At 47.9% G+C, this 27,818-nt stretch overlaps 1 protein-coding gene and 1 long non-coding RNA gene across 2 annotated transcripts in view; one reads left to right on the forward strand and one right to left on the reverse strand.

Moving 5' to 3' along the window:
- Positions 1–6,279: 6,279 nt before the first annotated feature.
- The window catches only part of CDH5 (cadherin 5), a 32,379-nt gene continuing 10,840 nt past the window's right edge, over positions 6,280–27,818 (reverse strand). The window contains exons 2-12 of the mRNA XM_038538781.1: positions 26,462–26,672; positions 21,493–21,781; positions 20,330–20,446; positions 19,234–19,398; positions 18,177–18,364; positions 16,798–17,048; positions 13,289–13,431; positions 11,424–11,548; positions 10,965–11,073; positions 8,679–8,924; positions 6,280–6,982 (exon numbers count right to left, since the gene is read on the reverse strand). Of these exons, the coding sequence (XP_038394709.1) occupies positions 6,489–6,982; positions 8,679–8,924; positions 10,965–11,073; positions 11,424–11,548; positions 13,289–13,431; positions 16,798–17,048; positions 18,177–18,364; positions 19,234–19,398; positions 20,330–20,446; positions 21,493–21,781; positions 26,462–26,653 (2,319 nt within the window). The 5' untranslated portion in view covers positions 26,654–26,672 and the 3' untranslated portion in view covers positions 6,280–6,488. The remainder of the gene's footprint in view (positions 6,983–8,678; positions 8,925–10,964; positions 11,074–11,423; positions 11,549–13,288; positions 13,432–16,797; positions 17,049–18,176; positions 18,365–19,233; positions 19,399–20,329; positions 20,447–21,492; positions 21,782–26,461; positions 26,673–27,818) is intronic.
- LOC119871970 overlaps positions 7,151–27,818 on the forward strand; it is a 99,148-nt gene continuing 78,480 nt past the window's right edge. The window contains exons 1-3 of the long non-coding RNA XR_005360233.1: positions 7,151–7,894; positions 10,072–10,161; positions 10,359–10,534. This is a non-coding gene — a long non-coding RNA (uncharacterized LOC119871970). The remainder of the gene's footprint in view (positions 7,895–10,071; positions 10,162–10,358; positions 10,535–27,818) is intronic.

The raw sequence follows: 27,818 nt of genomic DNA on the forward strand, positions 1-27,818 counted from the left end.
CTATAGATCCACATTTTTGGGGAACCCAGGACAGGGATTCTAGCCCTAGTCTCTAACTTACTGTGTGGCTTTGGTCATGTTGCACCCTTTCTGGGTCTCACTTTAGTCTTCCATGAAGAGGAAGGTCATGTCGGCTTCATAGATTTGACCTGGGATAAGGGAAAGGGCTTTGAACCTCTGCTGCTCCTGTGTACTTTTGCCAGGTCCAGGGCCCAGGTTCACTGGGGCAGTGTGGTTAGCCAAATCCGGGGAGCACCGGGTTTGTGCCCTACTGTGGTGTCTACCACAGGCTGCGAATTCAGAGGCAAGCCGTTGCCTTCACAAAAATCACTCCTCCAACCTCAGGATAAACAGGAACCAAAGAGAAGAAGTAACTAGAATGGCTGAGAGTTCAGAGCCAGACCCTACTGGAGGGTTGGAGGGCTAAGAGGTGACTTGAAGCCTGGGAGGCTTCTTGGAGGAAAAGGTAGTGGACAAATCTCATGAGCTCCAGGTGATGGGCAGCTCTGAGTTCAGAGGGCAAGGCTCTGGATTAGACAATAGATAGGTAGGAAAACGGAGCTCAAAAACCAGCCTAGGTGGTGGTGGTGGTCAGGTTGACACCAACAGGAATGGCAGAATAAAAAAATCTTGTTTTCCATAAAAGGAATGAGAACACTGGAAAAAATTGCCAAAATCAACGTTTTTTAGCCCTCTGGAAATTAATCAAATTCTATCAACAATTCTGGGAGTGTTAATTCATGAGAAGTGGCTAAATCTTGGTAAGAACAGTGATCTTTGTGGTGTTTTAACTTACCCTATTCCATTTCCCTCTCTTTGCCCTGCAGTAGCCTTGAAACCTAAGAGCCCCACCATCAAAATGAAAATCAATAGCCTAGCAGCTACTGGAAGGGGAAGAGTGGTGTTGGAGCTCCTCCAAAGCCCAATTCCCAAGTAATTGTCATTATTTGACCTGTTTGGTGGTCCTTAGAAGGCCTTGTTTGAAAGCTTGCTTTTATTTCCTCTGACCTGAAATTTGCTCAATGCAAATGGCTTTTTTTCCTGAAGGTATTTGTTGAAAACAATCAGTGGTAATCCTTTGACATCACAACTGCCTGAGGTAGTGATAATAACTTGGGCAAATAAGAAGATGACCAAAAATTTTAAAAGGAAAAATCAGGGAATGGCTGTCCACTCATTTAAAAATCTTTGGTATATTCCTGGGAATCTGAAAAGCCACACACATGTGTAGGTCGAAGCACATGCCCCAGAGAGACCAGGGGAAACTCTAAGCGCTCACTTCTGGTTGACCTTGAGGCTCTGTGCAGTCAGAAAGGGAAGGCTAAGACTGAGTTGTAAACTGCCTGCCTGAGCTTTGAAGAAGTTTTGCGACTTACACACAGTGCCTTTTAGCAAGTGCTGAGAGATTTATTGGTTCTAGGCATTTAAGGGGGTATCTACCACTCATTAGCTGACTACCACCAAGCAGAGACTTCAGTGGCCACACACAGTAAAGAGTATAAATTTTATAGCATTAGTTTAGGAAATCCACTAAACAAAATGTAGCAGCAACAAAGACCAAAACTAACAAACCTTGGAGGGCAAGGGTATGGTTTCCATAGTTGCCATATTATATTATTTAAAATATTCTAACTCTCTACCAAAATTATGAGACATACAAAGAAACCAGAAAGTATGGCCCATTCATAGGAAAAAGGCAATTAATAAAAACTATCCCTAAAGAAATCCAGATGTTGGACTTACTAGACAAAGAGTTTAAACCTAGTTATTTAAAATACTTTGAAAAAACTAAAGGATACCATGTCTAAAGAACTAAAGAAAAACGTGAGGATTGTGTCTCACCAAAAAGATATCAGTAAAGAGGTAGAAAGTATTAAAAAAAAAAACCCAGAAACTTTGGAGTTGAAAATATAATAAACAATGGGCAGCCTGGGTGTCTCAGCAGTTTAGCACTGCCTTCAGCTCAGGGCCTGATCCTGGAGACCCAGGATTGAGTCCCACACCGGGCTCCCTGCATGGAGCCTGCTTCTCCCTGTGCCTGTGTCTCTGCTCCCCCCGCCTCTGTCTCTCATGAATAAATAAATAAAGTCTTAAAAAATAAAAAGAAAATATAATAAACCAAAATGAAAAATTCAGAAGAGCTCAAGAACAGATGTGAGTTAGCCGAAGAAAGATCAGTAAACTTGAAGATAGATCAACTGAGATGATCTAGTCTGAGGAATAACAAAAACAAAAAGAATGAAGAAAATGAACAGAGCCTTCGATATCTACTATATATATCAAACATACTCATATATGCATAATGGGAATCCTAGAGAAGAGAGAGAGCTAGAGAGCATGAGGGGCAGAAAGAGTATCTGAAGATGGCCATTATCTGAGATAATGGCCCCAAACTTTCAAATTTGGTGAAAATATTAATTTATACATCCAATAAGTTCAATAAACTCCAATAAGATAAGTTTAGGATTTATCCTAGACACATCATAATGAAATTATAGAAGATCAAAAAGGGAATATTCAAAGCAGTAAGAGAAAAATGATTTATCACATAGAGTTTCCTTAATAAGATTAGCAGCCAATTTCTCATCAAAAGTCAGGGGGGCCAGAAGGCAGTGGGATGATATTCATAGTGCTGAAAGAAAAGGGTTATCAGTCAAGAATTCTATATTTTGGAAAAATAAAGGAGAAATCAATGCCCAGATAAGCAAAATGGAGAGAATTTTTCACTACCAGACTTTCCCCACAAAAATTACTAAAGAGAGTCATTCAGGCTGAAATGAAAAGACACAGACAGTTAACTTGAATCCATATGAAAAAATAAAGATCAGCAGTAAAGGTAACTATATAGGTAGATATAAAAATTTAGATAGGCATATTTTTGCATGTAACTTTCCCCCCTCCTATCTGATTTAAAAGACAACTGAATAAAGCAAATAACTATAAATTTGTGTTGATGGGCTTACAAGGTATAAAAATGTAATATGTTCAACAATATAATGCAAAGGAGAGAGAGAGAGTAGAGCTATATAGGAACAAAGTTTTGTACAGTATTTAAATTAGTAAAAATTCTAACTGGATTGTATAAGATTTTAAATACAATCTCAGGGGGAACCACTGAGGAAAAAAATAAAGTAAAAGACATGACGAGAGTTAAAATGGTACATAGAAAATACCTATTTAACATAAAAGAAGGCAGTAATGGGGTAATAGAGGAACAAAAAAGATAAGACTTAGAGAAAAATAAGAAAACAGCAGACATATATCCTACCTTATCAGTAATTACATTAAATGTAAAAAGATTAAACATGCCAATCAGGGGATCCCTGGGCGGCACAGCGGTTTAGCGCCTGCCTTTGGCCCAGGGCGGGATCCTGGAGACCTGGGATCGAATCCCATGTTGGGCTCCCAGTGCATGGAGCCTGCTTCTCCCTCTGCCTATGTCTCTGCCTCTCTCTCTCTCTCTCTCTCTCTCACTATCATAAATAAATAAAAATAAAAAAAACATGCCAATCAAATACCAGAGATTAGTAGGATGGATTAACTGCCACCATCCAATTATATTTTGTCCACAGAAGACACACTTTATATTAAAAGACACAAATTGCTTGAAAGTTAAAGGATAGAAAGATACACATCAAAAGAGAGCTGGAGTGACTATACTAACATTAGATGAAAAAGACTAGTTAAAATTGTTAGCAGTTACAAAAGTACAATTTATAATGCTAAAAGGGTCAATCCTTCAGGATGGTATAACAGTTATAAACCTATACGCCCCTAACAACAGAGACTCAAAATACATGAAGCAAAATTGAAGGGAGAAATAGACAACTCAACTATAGTAGTTGGAGATTTCAGCACCCCACTTTTAATAATAGGTAGACTACTAGTAGACAGATCAGTGAGGGATAAAAGACTTGAACAACACTACAAACTGGCTATATCTAACAGATAGTTATAAAATACTACATCACCAACAGCAGGATACACATTCTTCTCAAGTGCACACAGAATATTCTCCAGAATAAAACATGTTAAGGCATAAAACAAGTCTGAAATAAGTTTATAAGGACTGAAATCATAAAAATTATGTTCTCTGGCCATAAGGGAATGAAAGTAGAAATCAATACAGTGGGAAATTTGAAGAATTGATAAATATGTGAAAATTAAATAATGCATTCCAAATAACCAATGGATCAAAAACGAAATCACTAAGGAAGTTAGAGCAGAATTGGAATGAAGCCAAATTTACTCCTGAGAGCCTTAGAAAATATCCCTGTAGGTCACAGTCCCCATGAAACCCTGCTGGTAGGGGTCAAGGAGCAGGGGCCTTGCTGAAGTGAACTTCAACCCTTAACTCCCCAATTCAAGACCTGAGTCTGACAAGGAGGTTTGCTCTTCTCTTTTTTTTTTTTTTTTAAATTTTTTTTTTTATTTATTTATGATAGGCACACAGTGAGAGAGAGAGAGAGGCAGAGACACAGGCAGAGGGAGAAGCAGGCTCCATACACCGGGAGCCTGACGTGGGATTTGATCCTGGGTCTCCAGGATCGCGCCCTGGGCCAAAGGCAGGCGCTAAACCGCTGCGCCACACAGGGATCCCGCTCTTCTCATTTTGATTGTGAGGTTTTCCCTGTAGGCCTCCAGTGTTGGGTGCACGCCCCCAATACAGTGCCAGTTGCTCACTCCTGTCAACCAGCCGATTAGAGGCTGATTTCCTCCCTCACTGCTGATGAATCTCACCTGCCCTGATTCATTTTCCAAATGCAAATGGTGTGGCAGCTCCAGCTTCCAGAGGCCCTGCCTGTTGTGTAGGGTGGAGGTGGGACTGGGAAGCCTGTACAGAGGCAAGTGAAGGCCCTGGGCTCTGGGAGGAGAGGTGGCGGGTCTAGGTGTCCGTTGTTATCCACTGCTGTAATGCAGAGAGAGTGTCTGAAATCCTAATTGCAAATGTCCCCTCACGCCCAAGGGTTCCTTCGATGATGATGTGGTGGTGGCGATGTATATGTATGTGTTTCATGAGCTTTCTAAGCTCTAGGAATAAAAAGAATTTCAAGACTTTTCTTTATTTAGTTATAAAAAAATACAGTACGTCCCATGCACCAGTGTGGCCTATATACAGTCATTATCACTAGAGTAATTACTACGATGATAGGAAAAAGAAGGTTACAGGAATTTGTTCATCCAACTAAAAAACCTGAATTAAAATTGTTAACCTAAATAGCAGCCCACTTATTATGCAAAAACCCTTATTCTATGTTTGTGAGAGCTAGAAATGTGTCAGTATTATTAGTAAAAGATAAAGAATTACAAAAACTAGGTATCAGTCAAAAAAAAAAGTCAGTGTTATCTACAATCTCCTGAAGTGTGAGGGGCCTTGTCCAGAGGAGAACCTTAGTCCACAACCGAGGGTGAGTGAGCTGGAGAGTTTCCCTCCTTTCCTGCCCTCTCCTGTCAAGTGATGCCATTTCTCCAGGACATGTTCGTAGTGGAATGACCCATGTTTGGCTGAAAGTGGGAGACGCACGGATGGCCACGGGGTGTGGACGAGGCAGGTGCCTTGCCTTGTGCAGGGTGTGCCTGAGGGATGGGGCCCTGGGGCGGGGCGGGGGGGTGTTTCCTGAGATGCGGCAACCATGAGGTGTGGAAAGGCAAACAGCACGGTTCTGTTGTGCGGTCAGGTTTGGGTTTGGACTTTGGCCAGACTTGCCGAGGGTCACTACTCGCGGGCCTTCGAGCCAAGAGATGAGGAATAGATGGAAAGAGAGAAAAGAGGAGCATGAATGAGTGACTGGGCGAGGCACACCGGGGACAGGCTGCGCTCCCAGCACATCTGCCCGAGTCCGCAGGCGACACGCGGCGGCTGCCGAGGGGTGTCGCGCGGGCGTCACGGCCACCCCGGGCCCTCTCCACAGGTGCAGGTGTGGAGGAGGGCCTCGCCGCAGCACGTCACGCTTGGCCCCCACTGTCCCTCCAGGGTGGCTTCACAGTTGCTTCACAGTTCGACAGGCCGTTTTTCCCGACTTTGAGTTTTCAGGGCGCAACGCGGCAGAAACGGGCGTGGCCGGCCGGCGAGGTCCCCTGGCCGTTCGCTGTCGAGGGGCCGCCCGCTGCGGGGAGGCTGGGAGTGGCGGAGGGCTGGGAGCGTGCGGGCCGAGGCAGGCCGGGCTGACGCTGGGGCGGCCCCCCGGGCCCTGCCGTCGCCGGCTGCTCCAGGCGGGCGCCCTCCGCCCTCCGCCCTCCGCCCTCCGCGGGGCCCAGGGGCTTCGAGGGAGCCCCCGCCGCTGGCAGGAGCGCGGCCGAGCGTGGGGCGGGCCTGCGGGGCCTGCGGTCCGGCGAGGGGTCGGGCATCGCGGCGGCGGGCGGGGCATCGTGAAGGGCCCGCGGGAGCTCTGGGGCGCTCGGGGCGCTGGGGGCGCGGCGCCTGCTTCCCTCGGAGCTCCGGCCCCGCGGCCCGCGAGGCGGGGCTGTCCGGGCTCGGGCCGCCGCCCCTAGTACGGCAGCTCCTCCGCGGGCTCCGCGCGGTACAGCTCGGCCAGCATCCTGAAGCGCGGGCCCCAGTCGCTGAGGAAGTCGTAGTCGACGTCCGCGTCGGAGGCCCCGGAGCCCAGCGAGCTGAGCGACTCGGCCACCGACTCGGCGCCCTCGTAGCCGTAGATGTGCAGCGTGTCGTAGGGCGGGCCGCCGCCGTCGCGGTCCGCCTCGTCCTTCTTCGCCTCGATCATGGCCGCCATCTCCCCCGGCCCGGCGTGCACCGCGGGCGCGGGGCGCGGCTTCTGCACCTGCGCGTAGAGGGCCGGCCGCGGGGGCGGGGCGCCGCGCCGCGCCGAGTGCAGCACCGACACGTCGTAGCTGGTCGTGTCCATCTCGCCGCCGCCCTCCTCGTCGTAGGTGACCAGCTGCTCGTGGATCTCGGGCACGCCCTTGCCGTGGGCGCGGGCCTGCCTCCGCAGCCGCCGCCGCAGGAAGACGAGCAGGGTGATCACTGCAGCCGGCCACAGCTGGTCAGACCCGGCCCGCCGGCCCCCGAGGCCCCGCCCCGAAGTGCCCCGGCCGGCCCGGCCCTGCGTGGGCCGACGCCGAGGGGGCGGAGCCCGGCTGCACCCCTGCCCCCCTCGGGGTCGGAGCCCGGCTGCACCCCTGCCCCCCTCGGGGTCACCTGCTGCACCCCTGCACCCCTCGGGGTCGGAGCCCGGCTGCACCCCTGTACCCCTCGGGGTCACCTGCTGCACCCCTGCACCCCTCGGGGTCACCTGCTGCACCCCTGCACCCCTCGGGGTCAGAGCCCCGCTGCACCCCTGCGCCCCTCCTCAGGGTCAGAGCCCAGCTGCATCCCTGCACCCCTCGGGGTCACAACCTAGCAGCCCGCTGCCACCCTCGGGGTCACCTACTGCACCCCTGCACCCCTCAGGGTCAGAGCCCAGCTGCACCCCTGCACCCCTCAGAGTCACCTGCTGTACCCGTCAGGGTCAGAGCCCAGCCAGCCCCGCCCCGTCCCTCCAGGGTCAGGCCCACCATCACTTCTCTGCTTTGTTTGGTCTTGGTAAGGTAGTAATGAGGTTGAGGGCCACCTGTGTGTGGCGGCGAGGTCATGATCATCGCCAGTATTCATTATTACCAAAAGCAGAGCTGAGTCTGGACTCTTCCCGAGAAGCGCCAGGATGGTGGCACGCCCAGGGGGTCTCTAAGGGGAGCCGCTGGCAGGAGAAGCCCTGCGCAGACAATGCGATGCCCCCAGCAGCCCCAGGGCCCGTCATCTCAGTGCACCGGGCGTCTCTAACCTTCCTCCGCAGAGGGCCGGCCCTGCCGGGTCTCAGGGCTGGTGAAGCCAGGAGCGTTTATTCCCCTGGGAGCCCCCAGCCATCAGCTGAGGGGAGCTGCTGGATAAACCCCTGCTGTGAGTGTCTCACTGCTGCCCCAGGTGCCATGGCAGGAAGCCCCAGGGACCCACACGGCTAATGACTTGTCTTGACAACTTTCCCTTCATCCGCTGCCTCTCTTCCCTGTTTCACCCCCACTCTTCTTTCTAGGGCTTCCTGGGAGCACTTCTGGTTTAAGGCACTTGTACCCCAATCCCTGTCCCAGGATGTGCTTCCTGGGTAATCTACAACTAAAATGCTCCCGGAAAGAAAGGAAGGAAGGAAGGAAGGAAGGAAAGGAAGGAAGGAAAGGAAGGAAGGAAGGAAAGGAAAGGAAAGGAAGGAAAGGAAAGGAAGAAAGAAAGACAAAGAAAGAGAAGAAAGAAAAGAAAGAAAAAGAAAGAAAGATATCAAAGCTGTAGGAATTCTCATAAAGGAAAGAAAGCCACTGGAGGTGATCTAAGCTAGAATTTAAACAATTTCTTTTTTCCTTCCCAAAAAGGCATTAAAAAAATAGGTTTCATGTCAATAAATGCCTAGAACAGTAAGTGCTCAAAATGTATAAATTGAATGAATGAATGTAAAGTATTTTAAAGTAGAGAAAGGCCTTGAATCCTCCCTTTCCCCCCGTATCTACCCCCGACCCTTAGGCGTTCAGGGAGGTAGAGCTATCCCTGTGTCCTGGTGTGGAACCCAGGACCCTGAGGCCCAGGGTGGGATAGGGGCTGGAGGCAGGGTTGCCCCTTGGGGCCCTGGTCTGGTCCTCCTTCTGTGAAGCCACCCCTCCCCCCAGTGTCCCTCGCCGCCCTGCTGGCCACTGACCTGTGATGGTGAGGATGCAGAGGAAGATAGCCACCAGCGCCTGGATGCTGACACCTGCCTGCGCCGCCATCTCCTCGCAGTAGGTGAACTCGCCGTGCTCGTTGCACTTGCAAATGGTCACGACCAGCGTGCTGGTGCCTGTGAGGCTTGGCCTCCCATTGTCTGAGATGAGCACAGGCAGGTGGTGGACCTTGGCACGCTCCCGGTCGAACTGCCCGTACTTGACGGTGATGTTGGCTGTGTTATCTGGAAACACCAGGGCTGCAGAGTCAGGTTCTGCTCGGCCTGCCTCCTCCATAAAAGCCTCCGCGACTGTGCCAGCCCACGTGCAGCCTGGGCTGCTTCTCTCTGCCTCATGTTTCAATCATTTGAGTGCGGGTCTGTTCCTCCAGAGAGGGGACACTTGGGGTAGCTGCTTGGACCTGGCCTCTGACAATGGCATGGCCAACATGTAAAATCCTTGCTTTCTGTTTCTGTGAGCAACTGATGTCTGACCCCCAACTCTTCCCTAACCCCGCTCCAATAACAGGCGGTTCTCTTTGGGCTCAGTGCATTATTTCAAGCTTTGGTGATGGGGAAAAAAAAAGTGTTTAAAAGTCTTTTAGCACTGGGCTGACTTCAAAGGCTGTTTCTCCTATTCCTGAAAATCCATTAGAAAGTGAAAACAATGCACATGTTCCCTGGGGCACCGAGGGTGTGATGACATAGGTAACTGAGGATTTCCTGGGCAGACTGCAACTGGGAATGTGCTTTGACCCAAATATTGGATCCCCCTCCCAGCTCCAATCAATGGTTCCATAGACCGAAGACTCCCCCAGAGAGCTTTTTAAACGTGCTGATTTTCAGAACCCTGCTCTTCCTTCTCCATATCCCTCCCCTCTGCCCCCATCTCCCCCTCCCACATTTCAGATTCAGTGGCTCTGGGCAGAGGCCAGATAGTTTGCCTTTTGTGGGCTCCTGGGAAGTTACAATGCTGGTGGTCAGAGGGTTTAGGGATTCACTGCTCCAGGATTTATTTAGTCCCACGGGATCAGCTCACTCAGGAAGCTGGCCAAAAGCAAAGAAGGCCATCTTTTACATTTCAGATGAAAGCTAATTACATTTTATTAAGTAACCGTGTCTATTATAGTTGAAAATAATAGCTATATGGTTGCTGATCCTTTATGAGAGAAATTAGAGTTTTCTCACTATACTCACTATCCTAACAGGACATTCATGCTGTAAGTGAATCTGGCATCAACAGGCTTGCCTCCTGGTTGTACATGGGGTGCCTTTGGGGTGGCACTTAAACTTTCTATCCCAATACAGACCGCCTCTGAGGTGGGATGGAGGTGAACATGGGGTGGGGGGAGTGGCGTGATGGATAATTTTGCCACATTATTTACTATTACAGACAGCTGAGCATTTGAATGGTCTGTCATTGACTGCCAGCACATCATGGCCAGTTTTCCAGTCCCACAGGAAGGAGACTCCTTAAAGATGGGTATGTGGCTGATCCCCTGGGTCCGCCTCACACTCTCAGGGCCCCTGACCTTCCTCACAGGTGGCAGTGGCTATTCTGAACAGGGATCCTCATCCTCCACAGTTTTGCCGATCAGGGATAGTCAGGAATTCCACCCCGCACTGGGTGGAAGGATTGCTCTGTTCAGACCCAAGAGGGATTTTCTCTGTTTTTCTCAGGAATCTGCTGAAGCTGTGGAAGCCTGTCTGCTTTTGGCTAGAGTTCAATCAACTCAGCATCATCACCACTCTTGTAAGCACATGCTCATCAGAAGCTCTCATCGGCCAATACTACTGACATCACAGACTCTGGGCTGTGAGGAGTGCACCAGATGCTGTCCTGGGGCCACCTGGTGGTAAGTAGTCCTCATAGCTGAATTAAGACAAAGTTCACTGTATTCTTGGCATTTTGGATTTCACATTTCCAATTTAGACTCTTTGGTAGTGACCTCAAAATTCATAGAGGATTTGCACTTGTGCTGAGCATTAGAGATCCAGTGTGGAAAGGAATCCCTTGGCTCATTAGTGAATTGAGCGACTGTCTGCACCCTGTACCTATTCTATATTCCTTGCTGACCTGAGCATCTTCTGGGGAGTATGGACTTGGCAATTTGGCCAGGGTAGCTCTGACCATGGCACAGACTGGGAAGGAGTTGTACAAAATATACCATAAGTTGAAGACCCCAGTCAGGATAGGCCCTCAGTTTGTTGGCTTGGTCTTTGACGCTGGGGCTTCAAGACTCAAATAACCCTGCCCCGCCCCAGGCTGACTACTATGATGCATACCGTGATTATCTGTGAGGGTGAAGTTGCTGTCCTCAGTGCCCAGGGAGAATCTGAACTTCACATCTCGTGGTGTTACGTCCTTGTCTATTGCCGAGATTTGCACGACCAGCTGGTGTATGGAAAATGGAGAATCAGGGATGGCGTTGGGGTGGCTGGGGGTTTCGTGGTGGTGACTCTGGGTTCAGACCTGACCACAGCTGCATCTCACCTGCAACACTAACCTAAATGATCTCGTGAAGCTGCTCTTTGGACTACCCTCCTCACTGGTCTACTCTCCATACGTTCCCTCTGAGCCTCAGTTTCTCTATCGGTAAAGTGAGGATAATAGCACCTTTCCTGATGGCTGTTGGGCAGTTACATTAAGCTCAGTGAAATGCCAGCTGACTGTGGGTGGGAGGTGCTGCCTCTAAGCCTGTCCTCAGGGGGTGTGCTCCACCCTCCCACCTGAGCCAGACTCACCTTGCCCTGGGCAGCGTTCTCACACACTTTGGGTTCATAGGGCTGGGCGAACTCTGGAGGGTTGTCGTTCTCGTCCATAATTTCGATGTAGACTTGCACAATGGATTCTTTGCCTGTGGGGTACCCTGCGGGGGGTGGGGGAAGGGCTTGTGATTCCAGCCCCACGGGTAGAAGGTATGTGGATGGGGAATCCTAGAGGGGTACCCTTTTTGCAGGACGGGGGTGGTGGTGGTGGTGGCTAGGGATCTCTGGAAGAGAGGCCAGAGATAGCATTCTGGATGAAAAGGGTGGAGGAGGAAGGGAGGGGGGCATCAAGCTTCATGCACAGGGATGTTTACTCAACAGTTGCTGTGGGAATCAAAAAGTGAAATGATGTGAGCAAATTAAAGAAGGTTTTAATTAAATTATCAAATTGATCCAATAGTTTAATTAATTTAAATAAATGTAATCTGTTTAAGTAAATAAAATTAATTAATTACAAATTAACTAAAAGGTAAACTAAGTGAGATGGGGTTAACAAATTAAACCACTTTAAAAGAATGGAATGTGTGGCTGTTTACAATGTGTATGTAAAGTACATTTAAAAGATGTAATTAAAAATATTTTAAAAAATTATTTATTCATGAGAGACACAGAGAGAGCCAGAGACACAGGCAGAGGGAGAAGCAGCCCCCCCGCCCTGCCCCCCACCCCGGGGAGCCTGATGCAGGACCCCAGGATCATGACCTGAGCTGAAGGCAGATGCTCAATCACTGAGCCACCCAGGCACCCCCAAAAAAGGTTTTTGTACCATGAGACAATGGTTCTGGAATAAAGTTAAGTAAAAATGCAGGATATGATTTTTATATAAATATTATGATCTCACTTATATAAAAATACATATTAAAAAAAGAGACCAGAGAAAGTATACTAAAGTGCTAACAGTAATTATCTCTGTGTGGTGGGATTATGAGGGGATGATTTTCTTTTCTTTTTCTGTATTTTCTCTCATATTTAAAAACGCACAACTATTTTAAGTTTTAAAAATTGTGTGAATGAGGTTAGATGGGGAAGAAAGGGGCAAAGACTGATCTGGAAAACATGCGGGAGCCGATTGAAATTGGGGCTTAGCTGCCATGCGGGGCAATGACTAAGTCTGGGAGATGCAGCAGGAATAAGGGGCCCTCTAGGGTAGCACCATTCCAGCCTTAGTCAAGTCACCTGCCCCTCTGGGCCCTGGTGCTCTCCAAGGTAAGGCGGGAATATTAATCCATCTCTGGGAGGGCAACTGCGATTTTTCTCATGTTAAGTTTTGTAAGGGTACAGAAACTCCAATACTTGACTTTTCCTCTGGCAAAAGTTAGACTAAGTTGGAGAACCTAATCATTTTGAAGTTGAAAGCTGCTTCAGCTTGATTGACATACAAATCCTCTCCCTCTCTTCCCCACAAACAGCCTTTTCTAAACATCCATGATCATAAGAATCGTGTGGTACTTTTTTGATGTACATTTCTTGGCCCCTTTCTGAATCACTGGACCAGAACCTCCAGGGAAGCTCTATGTTTAAAAGGTGCCTTAGATGATTCTCACCACAGGGACATCCAGCAGGCTGTATTATGACAGTGGTTCTTAAAGTATAATGTGCATGAGGTTCTGATTTGGTCTGGGGGTAGCCCAAGAGTCTACCCTCCCAACAAGGTCTCAAGTGATATGGATGCTGCTGGTCCATCCATACTCTTGGGGATGGAGGCTCTATAGTATTCTAGCCAAGTGGTACTTCAGCAGGAGTTTAAATACCTCTAAGATAGAGATGACAGATTATGCCTATTTTGAACGAATGAGGGAAAGGAGAAAAGCCCAGGTTCCCTGGCATGTGGGGCCACTCACCACTAGAATCCAGTTCTTTAGCCTCCACTGTCAGGTTATACCAAGGGTAGATTTCTCTGTCCAGTTCTTTCTCATTGTAGATGTTCCCTTGCTTGGTTATTCGGAAGAACTGGCCCTTGTCACTGGTCTTGCGGATGGAATATCTGCCAGGGGAGAGAAATTCATGGCCTCCCATTATTCTTTCCTGAGTGCAGACTCCTCAGTGTGACTAATGAGGCCCTTCAGAATCTATGGCTTGCAGCCCCTCCATCCTCCTCTCTCTGCTATCATGTTCTAGCACCTGGAGGGATTCAGAGTGGTGAGACAATCCCTTCAATGTTAGCAATGCTGCCCTGGCTGGGCTGAAGATGGTACCTTGAGACTCCCTCAGGAACACTTTGAGAGCTGAGGCAGGTGGCACTATAATCTAGTACAACAGAGCTGAGGTTGGTTTTTGTGATTAATGAAGAGATATATGGGGAACAGCCAGGAAGAAATAAAAAAGTAGCTGGAATAGATAGGAAATGATTAAAAAGAAATGAAATTTATGAAGTAAAAATTTGAAATGTTCCAGAAATCAAGAAAAAGATATGAAGAAATGAGAGATGAATATATATGAAATATATGATATGTAATATATAATATATATATTTACTACTATTGAAGAAAACTCCAGAACCAATAGAAGAGAAGAAATAACAAAAGATATACTAAAGGAAAACTTTCCTGATCTTAAGAAAGCCTCTAGTCTACAGATTAAAAGAGGTCATTAATATCAAGTATAATTTTCAAAAGAGATAAATGTTTACATATATCCTCATGACACTTGAATTTCAAGGCTATGTGAGGCAACTGAACAGAATCCAGACAGAAAAATATGTTCTTGTGAAGAAAATCAGACTTACCCCAAATGTCCCCACAAAATTAAATGCTAGAAAAATTTGAAAGTAGGTGTCTACAGTCTGAGGATACTCTGAGGATTATGGGAGCACATGTGGTGTTACTAGCATAAGAAGGCAGAGGAACTAAGGTGTTTGTATATTTTGTATATTTATATTTGTATAAATATATTTTATATTTGTGTTTGTATATTTATACAAGAACTCAGGAAATATATCACCCATAGAGATGGGTCCCAAAAATATTTTATGAAAACTTAACTTCATATGACTCAGAAATGTCACAATATAAAGAAAAAGCCTGCTTTGACAGGAATTAAAATGAAACATTTGATTTCTTTATCATGCATAGGAAAGCAATTGTGTGTATGTGTGTGATATTTTAAAGTAGAAAATGACCAGGAAGACATTTTTAATTTTATAGATAGAAGAGAGTTTCACCGGTAGAAGAAGTTTATATTCCATCCAAATATCCAGGAGAAAAAGAAAAGAAAAGAAAAGAAAAGACTCTATAGCAAATATGATGGAAAAAAACCCCATTAAGTTTGAGAAATGAGAAATGTACAAGACAAAAAAGTAAGCTCAAACATATCACTTATGATGACAAATATAAATAGGTTAAACCCAAAGCATCTCAGTGTAGATTAAAAAGCAAAACCAATTACACTCTATTTTCGAGAGACAACTTAATGCCAAGTAAAAAGCAGAAGTTCGAAAAGTTGAAAGTACAAGTTGGAAAACTCCTATCAGGAAAAGACAAATGATATGAAAAGAGGACCAGCAAACTTAACATTAGGCAATGTGAGGGCAAAGTATTTAGCAGAACAAATTGGGTAATTTCATAGGGATAAAAGTAACAAGTCATAATGAAAGTAAAATAGTTATGAACCTTTGTAAATAGAGATATTAAAATATGTAAAGCAAAATCTTAGGTATTTTAGAAAAAATGAACACAAACACAGTTGTGTTATATCACAGAACAAGTAAAAGCAAAAACAAAAAATACCTAACTGGTGGTAAATGAAAAGAAAAAAAATCAAATCAATGTCTTAAGTAAATTCTTGGATCAATAAAGAAATAAAAAAATGGTCATTACAGACTACTTAGAATAGACTGGCCACAAAAACTGTAGTAGTCCCAAAACTTGTGTGATGTGGCCCAAATTTCTATTTTTGGGGGCATGTTTTTTTGACCTTAATAAAAAGACCTGTTGTCATAGTAATATTAATTCTCTCTAAATTGATATGATTTTCATTAGAATTCTAATGACTTCTATACAATCTCATTTTGGATAGAAGTGGGTGATGAAGTGGACATGGTGTGATCCAAAAAATTGTGAAATTAAAAAAAACAGATAAAAGAATTTTATAGTTTGTATGAGAGAGCGAATATTAAAAACACAAAAAGCTACAGAAAGTAAAAAAGTAAGGTAGAAACTTGGCTTATATCTACTAAGTTTTTTTTTATATTTTATTTTTATTTATTTATGATAGTCACAGAGAGAGAGAGAGAGAGAGAGGCAGAGACACAGGCAGAGGGAGAAGCAGGCTCCATGCACCGGGAGCCCGACGTGGGATTCGATCCCGGGTCTCCAGGATCGTGCCCTGGGCCAAAGGCAGGCGCCAAACCGCTGCGCCACCCAGGGATCCCTCTACTAAGTTTTAATATGAAGCTGCTGCAGTAAAACTGAATGGCTTTGCCACAGAATAGTAGACAGAAGAGGATTCAGAATTAGATTCTGGTTATTTGTATTATATCATATCATATCATATCATATTATATTATATTATATTATATTAATTATAATTACTTGAATCTATTTTATTATCTATCTATAAAACAAAGGTAGGAAAATGTTGACTTATTTAATAAGTGGTGCTAACACAATCAGCTACCCCTCTGGAATAAAATGAGATTGGATTGAAGTCAAATATTGTATGGCTCTAGAATGTATGAGTTAGAACTATAGTTTTGGTCCCAGAGGCTCAGAGTCTAGTGGAGATAGCCTAGCTGGTGATGAAGTGGGCATGGTATGATCCAAAAAATTGTGAAAGTAATCAAAACCCCGAAACAGAGAGGCAGACAGACAACAAACCCACCATAAATGTACGGAGATATTTCTGTAGTCATGAAACAACCACCTCAAACCGTGAACATCAGTTACCCGAGAGTAGGGGTTACTGATGTTTTCTTTGTAGACCTTTGTGTCATTTCACTGTGTGAACTGACTACTTTTTTCCTTTTGTGGTCTTGGGAAGGCAAATTTAGTAAAACACGTTTTGTAAAATGGTTTCACGTCTGTCCTCTAGTTGGTTACCCTCTTGACCGTCAGATCTCTCAAGATGGACCTGTGGGAGCCAGGTCCAAAGAATCGCCACTCCAAGGTAGAGCAGCCCCTGGCCAGCTCTGATGGCCAGGACTGTGCGGGTTAGGGGTGCCTGGGCAAGACAGGATCCCACGTGGCTGCTCGGGTCGGTGGAAGAGCTCAGGCTTCTAGTCCTGCCTCAGCCATGTCCCGTGTATGTGCCAGGAGAAGCCACTTTCCCCGTTGAGTCCTGGAGTCAGGACGTTAAGAACCTCAGTGCGAGGATCCTCATGATCAGCACCACCCTTCCACCCTCCACCCCTTACCCAATGCTCCGACGAGCTGCATCGGGGTCTGTGGCCAGCACTGAGCCAATCAGAGGTTTCTTCTGGTTCTCCCGCAGCTGGAAGTGGTAGAAGGGCTGGTGGAAGTTGGGGGGCTCGTCCACATCTGTGACGTTGATGATGACGCGGGCTGTTTTTTGGATGGAGACACTGCTCAGGTAGTGGAGGTTGATGGTGGGGTCTGTGGCCTCGATGGTGAAGACGTACTGCTTAATGTATTCATAGTCCAGGGGCTGTGGAAGGGGAAAGCACGGGAGCACCTGCTCTGAGCCACGCATGTGAGGTGTGATCTTCACAGCTACCCTACACGTTTGCCCTGGATGACACCCATTTTATGGATGGGGGCCTGTGGCCTAAAGAAGTGATGTTTCCAGGCTCATCAGGAGAGGGGCTGGGGCGGGCTGGCTGTCTTTGGCTGCTCCCCTACTGCATCTCAGCAGCCTCATGGCGACCCCTCTGACCCTAACTCTGTGACTGGCCCTGCTCCAAGTATTGAGGACACACAGTGAGTCTTCCCCACTCACCACGAGCTTCGATGCTGTGGAGGCCACGTGACTCCCCTGGCTGTTTCCAGTCCCCAGTGCAGGGCTGGATCAGGGACAGCAGTAGGAAAGTTCTGCTGGAGGATTGACCTGGCTCAGGCACAGGGGTTCTAGAATGTCCCATTTGAGATGGGTCATCCTGGCCCAGGTACCCCAGTCTTCAGCATGGCCATTCTAGAGGTATTTGGTGTCCCTTCCTTCCTCTTCCGGATTCAGTTGGTCTGATTGCTCTGTCTGTCCACAGTAGGCACTGCCAGTGGCCACCCACCTCCCCCAGCATGCACTGTTCCCTCCCTAGCTATGGCTCTGTGCTGCAGGTGCCTATAACACTTCCAGGGCTCTGGTTTGGCAGGTGCCCAGGGCTGGCCAGAAAGTACAAGAGTGAATGCCTCCTGGGGCCCTCAATCAACCCCACAGCTCACTCTCCCCCAGCTCCTGCAACCCTGAGGACTATCCCACCCTATTCTCCAGATGTCCCCAGTGGACTGTGCCCACTTGCCTGAAGCGATAATCTGATGTTAAGGTTTCATGTGGTACTGCTCCTGGGGCATCTGGGATCACTTCCTAAGTAAATTATTGACACCCAGCTCCTTGCCTTAAGGTCTGCTTCTGGGGTAACCAGTCTCAGGCACTGATCCTTCTCTCCTGGCTCCCCTTCCCAACTCCAGGGTCAAAAGCTCCTAAAGCACATGGCCAGCTCTGAGCTGACCCATAACGTGTACCTTTGATGGCCTCTGACCTTGGAGCCCCTGGGTGAGTCCTGGTGATGCAGGGAGCCCCAAACTTTACATCTGATGTCATTGCTGCTTGTCTACAAACCTTCATGGGCTTGATGATGCCCTCGTTGTGGTTGGGGTCCGTCTCGATGGTGAAGGTGTCCCTGTATTCACCCTGCACGATGCTGTACTTGGTCATCCGATTCTGGGGCTCATCTGAATCCTCAACGAACAGAGAGCCCAAGGAGCTGCCCACACGGATGTCTTCAGGCACGGCAAATATGTACTTGGCTGATGTAGATAGAGTGGCCCCCAGGGCATTGGGTTAATGAGACAGGCAAGGGGGTTATCCCTTATACTATCCCAATACATTTTTATACAGGAAAGGGGCACAATAAAATAATAATAATGATAATAGTAATACTACCATTGGAATTCGGGGTCCCAAGGCAAAGAGGTTCTGCTCTATCTATCCTTCCATCCATCCATCCATTTAACAGATAGTAATTGAGCACCTACTGTATGCTAGGTACTTTGCTAGGGGACCTGTCATTTGACAAGAGAGACAAGTCCTACCCTTAGGGAGCTTCTGTCCTGTACAGTGAGGCCACTTCAGGCTATCCTTGGGATGGCCAAGCCTCTGTTACACCTCAGCATTGGAGGGTATAAGTGATGAACTGTCTGACTTTCCTCCCCAGCTCTAACCCAGGCAGGGGAAAATCTCTTATCAGACATTTTTTGAGGGGAGACAATCAGTGTGGGTGGGCTCCAGGCCCAGACTTGGCTCTGGATATGGAAATTTGCCATATTCCTGCCCACCAGCTTATGGGGATTTTCTAGCTAGGGCTTGGATTTTTCCTAGCCCATAGAAACTGGGTGAAACTGTTCCTATCTGATAGTGGAACAGCAGGGAGTGTGATTTCCCTGTGGCCCGTGAGGTCACTGTGGCAGGTGGCATTTGGACAGCCTTAGGAATGTGTGCAGGGATGGGGAGGAACCTCTTTCTGCACCAAAATGACTTTACTGGGCCTGAGGCCCACCTTGGGGTCAAGGGAGAGAGAGAGGGCTCTGGGCTTCTTCACAGGATTCCCCAGGTCACTGAGTTTGGATTATCACCACCCCCACACCCCCGCCACCCAAGGCCCTGGGGTAGAGCTCACTCTGGGTGAAGGTGGGGAAATTGTCATTGATGTCCTGCAGGTTGACCAGTACTGTGGCTGTGCCTGACTCCCCACGGAGGCCCTGGGCATCTCGTGCTTCCACCACGATCTCATACTTGGCTTGTGTCTCTCGGTCCAAGTTTTTGGTTGTCGTGAAAATGAGGCCTGCAAAAAGTGTCCCAGCAGGAGCCACGTTACTTGGAGGGCTTTAAGAAAACACTGGTGCCCAAGCCTTATCCAGAGAGCACCCCGTGACTTAAAAGCTCCCCAGGTGATTCCACTATGCAGCCAAGGTTGAGAACCACTGGCCAACCACCTCCTGCCTTCACACTCTGCTCTGCTAGACTGAAGCTGCACAAACGGTGTGGTCCGATATTGGTCCCAGCTGCCTGGAGCATGGTGTTGAGAAAGAGTGTGAGGCCACGGCTAGGCTTAGCGTGGAAAGAGTGCTATGATGGAGTAGTGATACCTGCCTTGGCACGTCATCGGTTGTGGTGGTATCTGAGCTGTGTACTTGCCATCCTTCCGAAAGACAGTGTGCCCCAGGCCTGACCGCCTGGACTTTTGTCTTACTTCCCAAACTCAGTCCTTACAGTTTTTAAAGTTACACTGAGTGGATACGTGCTATGGGCCACATATTCTCTATACGTTATTCAATTCAAACTGCACAGCTGCCATGCAAAATAAATATACATTTTCAAATCTTCAGGATGAGGGAACTAAGGCTCCCAGGGGTTAGTTGACTCGCCTAAGGTCTTTAGAGGGGGCGTGTAGCAGAACTGCTTTTGGAAGCCCGATCTGTGTGACTCTACACCCACAGCTGCTGACCAGCATTCTCTTCTGCTTCTTGTGTCACTGCTCAGGTCTTGATTTTGTTTCCTGGGCTGGAGTCCTTATTTCAGCAGCTGTCTGCTTCCTTCTGCCCTCACCAGTCACCCTGTCTTAACGTGCATCAAGGAACTGTTTCCACAGGATGGTGTGGTTGGGTGGTAGGTGACACCTGTCAGACTGACTTGCCTCAGCTTCTGCAATCTAGAGTATCCCCCTCTACCCTGCTCCAAGCCAGCGCCTGCCCCAGAGGGTTAGTAACACAGACCAGAATTATCAATAGCAAAATATTCTTCTCCCTTCAGGAGCTGGTACATGACAGAGGCGTGGTCTGCCACAGTGGGATCATCTGCATCAACTGCTGTCACACGGATGACTGAGGTCCCTGAGGAAAGAGAATCCAGGGGTTACTGCCTTGTGACTGCTGGCCCCTTTCCCCATTCCCGGATCAGGATAGATAGGGCCCAGGCTGTTCCCTTAACCCATTTCCCTTAGGTCCTGGAGGAAAAAAGACTGCTTTGTTTCCTGAGAAGCCTGCATAGGGGCAGAGTGCTGGCAGTGCTGGAGGGTCAACCTGGTCATCTTTGAATGAGGCAAAGAGAATAGGTGGTTTTTTAGTCGTGGCAAAAATGAGGGAGGGCATGGAGGGGTAGGGTCATGAGGAGAGATAGAGGAGATTGAAGGGCTGCCCTTCCTTCTCCTGGAGGGTGGAGAACAAAAGAACAGGAAGGTGAGTATCACATCTCTGTTTCTCTTGAACTCCAGGATCTCCATACTCTACAAGATCTGTTACAATCTCTCAGGTTCTTGGCTGGGAAACTTAGACCAAGGGGTAGGGAAGGGAATCCTTTTCTGGTATCTACTAGAGGCTGGAGTGGAATTGAGAAGTAGTAACTTTGAGAGGCCTGGGGTCCAGGCTGGTGCTACATATTGGGGTAAGGGCTGTAGTTCTGCTCCCTCCACTCCTGTATGGATCCTAGAGATGACTTCTCACTGTGGTAGCAGAGTTGGTATTCTTTCCGTGCAAAGGCTGCGCTCTTGGAATGCCAGTTCCGAGTCAGAGCAGTGGGTGGGGTTTGCTGTAGAGTAATGAAACAGGTGTGTGTCTCTGATGATCAAGCCTCAGTCTGTGATCAGGGTCAGGACTCAGTCCATGATCAGGATCAGGGCTCAGTCCATGACTAGGGTCAGGACTCAGTCCATGATCAGGATCAGGGCTCAGTCCATGATCAGGATCAGGGTTCAGTCTAGGGCCAGGTCAGAGTTTAGTCTTAAGGGACCGTTGTTTCTTTCAAGCCATATAAAATAGCAGCTGCACTGAACTCACTAAATTCTGACCCCAGGCAGTGAAGTTGCTGATGGGAGAGGTGCCTTCAGGCTGGGGATGAGCAGCGGGGGTGGGGTGGGGTGGGATACAAACGGGGCACATACCCACAGCCGACATCTCTGGCACAGATGCATTGAACAGCCGGTGCGTGAACACAGGCCAGTTGTCATTCACGTCATGAACTTTGATGGTGAAGCTGGAAGGAGACTCTAGGTTCTTCCTGGTGTCCTTGTCTACCACTAGGGCTGTGAGGTGGTACTCAGAGATCTTCTCCCTGTCCAGCCTCTCAAAGGCATACACGTCCCCTGTGTCCTCACTGACCTGGAACACCTTGCCCACAGATTCTCCTTTGAGCACGTACTTTGCGTTCTTGCTGTTCACACTCGATTTGATCTAGGAAGGAAGAGGAACCGTGAGCTGAGGATGGGCAGGGGTGGCTGTGTGTGTGTGAATGTGCACACACTCTGTGAGCGTTCAGGTGTATGTAGGTACGCCGGCATATATGCACACGTGTATCCGGCACACCTACATGTTTGCACGGGGGTGTGTGTACGCGTCTGTGGTGCTGGCCAGGGATCCTGAATGTGGCACCTTCAGTCTTTATGCACATCTCTGACTGGTCATTAGCGCACTGTTCCCAGCCAGCTCGCTGGGAACACATTAACGTGACTGCCCTAGTTGCCTAGAACAGCGCTGGGAACACTGCAAGTGCTTACAGAAAGATTTTTGAGTGAAAGAGTATATTTGGCGCCAGTGGAAGGCAAGGGGTAAAATTAACAAGGCAGGAAACAACAAATGTTGGAGGGGATGCGGAGAAAAGGGAATCCTCTTACACTGTTGGTGGGAATGGGAACTGGTGCAGTCACTCTGGGAAACTGTGTGGAGGTTCCTCAAAGAGTTAAAAATAGACCTGCCCTACGACCCAGCAATTGCACTATTGGGGATTTACCCCAAAGATACAGATGCAGTGAAACGCCGGGACACCTGCACCCCGATGTTTATAGCAGCAATGGCCACGATAGCCAAACTGTGGAAGGAGCCTCGGTGTCCATCGAAAGATGATGGATAAAGAAGCTGTGGTTTATGTATACAATGGGATATTCCTCGCTATTAGAGATGACAAATACCCACCATTTGCTTCAACGTGGATGGAACTGGAGGGTATTATGCTGAGTGAAGTAAGTCAGTCGGAGAAGGACAAACATTATATGTTCTCATTCATTTGGGGAATATAAATAATAGTGAAAGGGAATATAAGGGAAGGGAGAAGAAATGTGTGGGAAATATCAGAAAGGGAGACAGAACGTAAAGACTCCTAACTCTGGGAAACGAACTAGGGGTGGTAGAAGGGGAGGAGGGCGGGGGGTGGGAGTGAATGGGTGACGGGCACTGGGGGTTATTCTGTATGTTAGTAAATTGAACACCAATAAAAAATTAAAAAAAAAAAAGAAAAAATCTAACTCAAGACAATAAAAAAAAAAAAAAGGAAGGCAAGGGGTATTTTGCTGCTTACTAGTCACTTAGCCTCTCTGAGTTGTGGTAGCCTCATCTGTAAAGTGGAGATAATATCATTTTTGGTGTTGAGCTGCTCTCATGAGCAGAACGGTACCTCTGAAAGTGAATTCCAGGAAACACTGGTGTCTTTTTGCTATTTCACACGAAAATTCCAGTGAGCTGGAGATGGCTTGCACTGGCTTGGCTCTCAAGAACCAACTTACATTTTAAGGAATGTTTGTGAACTGATTTTAAATATAGCCATTATTAAAAATTCAGTTATATAAACTTATCAGTTAAATGAATCCTATGAAAAACAAGGGTAGCCTACTCAAAATTCCTCATTTTACTATATTCTTGAGGTTATGCCCATGTGTTGAATGATGGAAATACCACACAATGCTGTGTTAAGACATATCTTTTCACAACTCTGCCTTCAGTGCCATCAAGTTGGAAGTTTCAAACAGACATGGTGAAAGTATTTACATACAAATGGAAATGAGCGAATGCTAGGAATCAGGATTTTTTTTTCTCCTGGAGAACCACTTGTCAAGCATTTATCAGCACACCGCTGGTCCTGGTCAATTTAGTTTTGGAATGGTACACAAAATATTCTCTTCTTGGAGATTTATGATGTACAGTCCTGTAGGAAAAAACTCTAATGAGCTTTAGCTCAGGACTTCCCATTATAGTAAGAACACTTTTCTTTGTAACACATACTATTAGTGCTGTAAGGAACAAGATTTAGGAAAAGATTTGGAAGCTAATGTACGTAAAGCAACTTGCATGTGCTCTCAATAAATACCTGTTATTATCCATGATAGATCCATATGTTAAAAGATATAGGTAAGAAGTGCTGAACATTTCATTTATAGAATCTTAGAAATAGAGACCCTTCAGAACATAGGAGAATCATATTTCATGCATGTAAAGTAGTATTCTCATAGATTTTTTTTTTTTTTAGATTTTATTTATTTATTCATGAGAGATACAGAGAGAGAGAGGCAGAGACACAGGCAGAGGGAGAAGCAGGCTCCTTGCAGGGAGCCTGATGTGGAACTTGATTCCAGAACCTGGGATCATGCCCTGAGCCAAAGGCAGACGCTCAGCCACTGAGCCACTGAGATACCCAGGTGCCCTGATGGTTTGAATGTTCAAAAAATACAGTTCTTGGGTGGCTCAGCGGTTTGGCACCTGCTTTCGGCTCAGGGCGTGATCCTGGAGACCCAGGATCGAGTCCCAGATCGGGCTCCCTGCATGGAGCCTGCTTATCCCTCTGCCTGTGTCTCTGCCTCTCTCTCTCTCTGTGTCTCTCATGAGTGAATAAATACAATCTTTAAAAAAAATACAGTGCAATTCAATTAAAAGTACATAAATTGAATTCCAATAAGGTGCCAAGCAACACGCTGGAAGCATAGAATTAACCCAGACCCTATTCTTGCTCTCAGGGTTGAGACTCTGAGGAAGGGCAGGATTTAAAGGTCCAGGGAGCAAGAACCTTGAGTGAAGGTGTCTGAAAAGAACAAAGGAAGATGGGTCTCAAGACAGGAGAGGGAGTGTCAGAAAGGGTGTGGTTAAATCCTGTGAGTTTGGAAAACATCCCTAAGCTGAGTAGCAGAGCAGACGTTGGAGCCCTCGGTGGGAGCAGCATCAGAGTGGGGGGTGGTGGGGTGGAAGCCAGATGCCAGAGCTTGGAGAAGTGGCTGCAAGGTGAGGAAGTAGAAACAGGAAGTGAGGACCCTCTGCCTTGAGTGGAGCAGGGCTGTGACGAACAGGGGCCAGGGGGGTTCATGAGGAGGTCCCAAGGGGCCTGGACATATGATGAACAGTGGGTCAGGAGGCAGGAAGCAGATGCCCCAGCTCTGTAACCTGTGGCTTGGGAGAATAGTAGGGGTTCAAGGAGAAGGGACAGTCTGGGACTCGGTGAGTTGCTCAGGGTTAGATGGTAGTTCCAGACTTGGTTCTGGGGGTGGGGTGCGTTAGGGCCCACATGGGCAGGGGTAGTCATGGGGACCAGTTGCACTTTGATCTGTTTTATTGGAATTCTACATAAGATTCCACGTGAGTATAAGCTCCTTCCCTCCAACTTTTAATTTTTTAGAACAGTTTTAGGTTTATAGAAAAATTGGGAAGATAATACAGAGAGTTCTCAGGCATCCTGCTCCCAGTTTTCCTGATGATCAACATTTTATGTTGACGTTATGTTAGTACGATGCCTTTGTTCTCAGTAGTGGACCCATACTGTGACATTTGTAGTAACTGGGGGCCATAGTTCATACAGATTCCCTCAGTTTTTGCTTCATGGCCTTTGTTTTGCTCCAGGAGCCCATTCAGGATATCCCATTACATCTAATCATTTGCATTTCTTTGGGCTCCTCTTGGCTGTGACAGTTTCTCAGACTTTGAATGCTTTTGATGACCTTGACAATTTTGAAGAGTACTGGTCAGATATTTTGTAGGATGGTTCTCTACTGGAATTTATCTGATATTTTTCTCATAATCAGGCTGAAGCTACAGGTTTCTGGGAGCTCTCTCTCTCTCTCTCTCTCTTTTTTTTAATTATCACTATATTTGGACATAACATCTTAATGCTGAAAGCCATGCTGACCCATATTTGTGGATTCAGAAGTCTGCTTAGGGTCACTCCCATTGTCCAACCAGTCTGTAAACAAAGGCTCCGGCCTGTGGGCCTTGATAAACAGAGATTTCCTTCCCTCAGATTACGTCTTTGGGAGCCTGGAGGTGATCCTTGGGGCCTCATCCTTGCCTCTTCCAGGGACCCTGTTCCTTCCCAGGGTGGGGACCACATATGGCTTCTCTGTCTCCTGGCCGCATGCCACGTGCCAAGCGCACGCTGTTGGCAGATGATGGCAGGCCTGACGCAATTCCTGCTGCTCGAAGACCCTTGGAGGAGGAGATCCCTCCAAAGGTTTCCGTGTCAGAGCTGCTCACAATGCAGGTGGCCTCCACGGACTCTTCCTGATTCCGCGGACTCTTCTGATTCATCCTGCAGGTTTTCCTCGGGCCTGGCCATTCTCAGTGGCTGATTCACGGCACAGTTATCCCATTGGGAAAGATGTAGGTGGGTTGACGACATTTTCCTCTATGACACAGAGGTCACGTTTGTGTTGCAAGCCAGGAACCCCGTGTTTTCTTAGGGCCAGGCTCTCCTCAGGCCCTGGCCGGGTCTCCGTGTGTGACCCCGGTCAAGCAGCTTTCTCTCCGAGTGGCCATACTGAGGCATTTCGATTTCCCAGCCGTTCTAGGGAGCCAGAGGAGCCTGTGGGCACGGTCGGCTGGCTGTAGGCGGGCTGGTGGGGAGAGCCCCAGCTGGCCGCACCCTCAGCTGCTACGGTGTCACCTGCCCTTCACTGTCACTACCACTGCTTTTCCTTCATCGTCATCGCCACCATCGCCACCACTACCAGCACCTCTACCACCGTTACCTTCACAGCCATGGGCCCCACACCTACAGTCGGCACAGTCAGTCTTTGTCACCATCTGTCCCACCATCAGCATCACTATGGGCCAAGTGCCGCTGCCGCTGACGCTGCTCCTGCCCTGAGGCCTGAGCCTTACCTTGCCCACATAATGGGGTAGCGAGGTGTTTTTCTCTTCATCGATGTGCATCTGGTTCCAAATCCAGTCTCTCTTCTGGCGCCGGTGGGTGAGCAGCACGCCGGGGGGGTCCAGTGGGGCAGCGTTGGAACTGGCCGCAGCTTCCACCAGGCAGGTGCCTGCCACGGCGAGCAGCAGCACAAGCGCCCGCATCTTCCTGAGAGGCACCAATCTGGGGAGAGAGAGGAGATCCTACCAGGGCATGGCGGTCACTACCCCGGGGGGTGAGCAGCTCCCGGGAATGACTGCACTTCCCTTATGTGTTCACTCTGCCATCCTTTCCTCGCTGCTGATACCAGCAGAACCAGATGCTTGTTCCTGCCCCCAAATTGCTTTCGGTCTAGGAGAGGAAGGCAGACACAGAGACACCTCCTACTGAAGTGTCACATGTGCTAGTGTGGTGAGCGCAGGCGACCGTGGAGCCCCAAGGAGGGCTGTAGGGAAGGTTTTCTAAAGGAGATGCTGATGGTAGCTCCCTAAGCTCTGTGCTGTGGGCACCCCTGTAACCCTCCTTTTACACATGAGAGGTTAAGTTCACGCTGGAGCCAGTGGTGGGGCTGGGAATGGAGTCTTGGTGTCTGACCCCAACAGCTGTCACTTATCAAGTACTTATTACAAGCATGACACTGTTCCCAGCACTTTACATATGTCATCCCATTTAATTTTCCTAGTTACTCTAGGGGTGGATATAATTATAACCCTCATGTGACCAATAAGCCGAGGAACAGAGGGCTTTAGTTAACATTCCCGAGATCGCCTAGACTGTGAGCAGCAGAGCCAGACTTGAACCAAGTTCGTGTTTTTTCCCTCTGCCCTCTCTTGTCCTAACAGCTGCTGCGGGTGGGACTTAAAGATGCCTCTGAACAAACATGCCCCCCGGCCAGCACGAGAGCCCCTGTGGCAGCGTTGCTTTGATGCTGTCTTCAGAAAGTTCTTAGGAAACCCCAGTGTCTTAACCCAGAGGGTCAGGCCCTCACCAGGTCCAGAGCTCACAGTTGGTGATCAGTTTAGGAACTATCACAAGAGCAGGAGTCTGTGTGTAGTGGGGAGAGGGGGCAGGGGATTGAGAGGCTGGGCTCGTAACCTGTGGGGCCCAGTGCAAAATGGAAGTGTGGGGCCCTTTGTTCAAAAAATATTAAGAATTTCAAGATGGATACAGAAGAACACGAAACCAGGCATCAAGTGCAGTGCCCAGGGTGCTTGCAGACCCTAAAAGGCAGCCCTGGGGACAGGGAATCAGCCTAGGCCAGGATCTTGGGTCACCAGAAATCAGGGCATGGCTTTATCCTGAATTCCAGGAAAGGGGGATTTTTTTCCC

The sequence above is a fragment of the Canis lupus genome, chromosome 5 (assembly GCF_011100685.1).
Source record: "Canis lupus familiaris isolate Mischka breed German Shepherd chromosome 5, alternate assembly UU_Cfam_GSD_1.0, whole genome shotgun sequence".
NCBI classification, from domain to species: domain Eukaryota; kingdom Metazoa; phylum Chordata; class Mammalia; order Carnivora; family Canidae; genus Canis; species Canis lupus.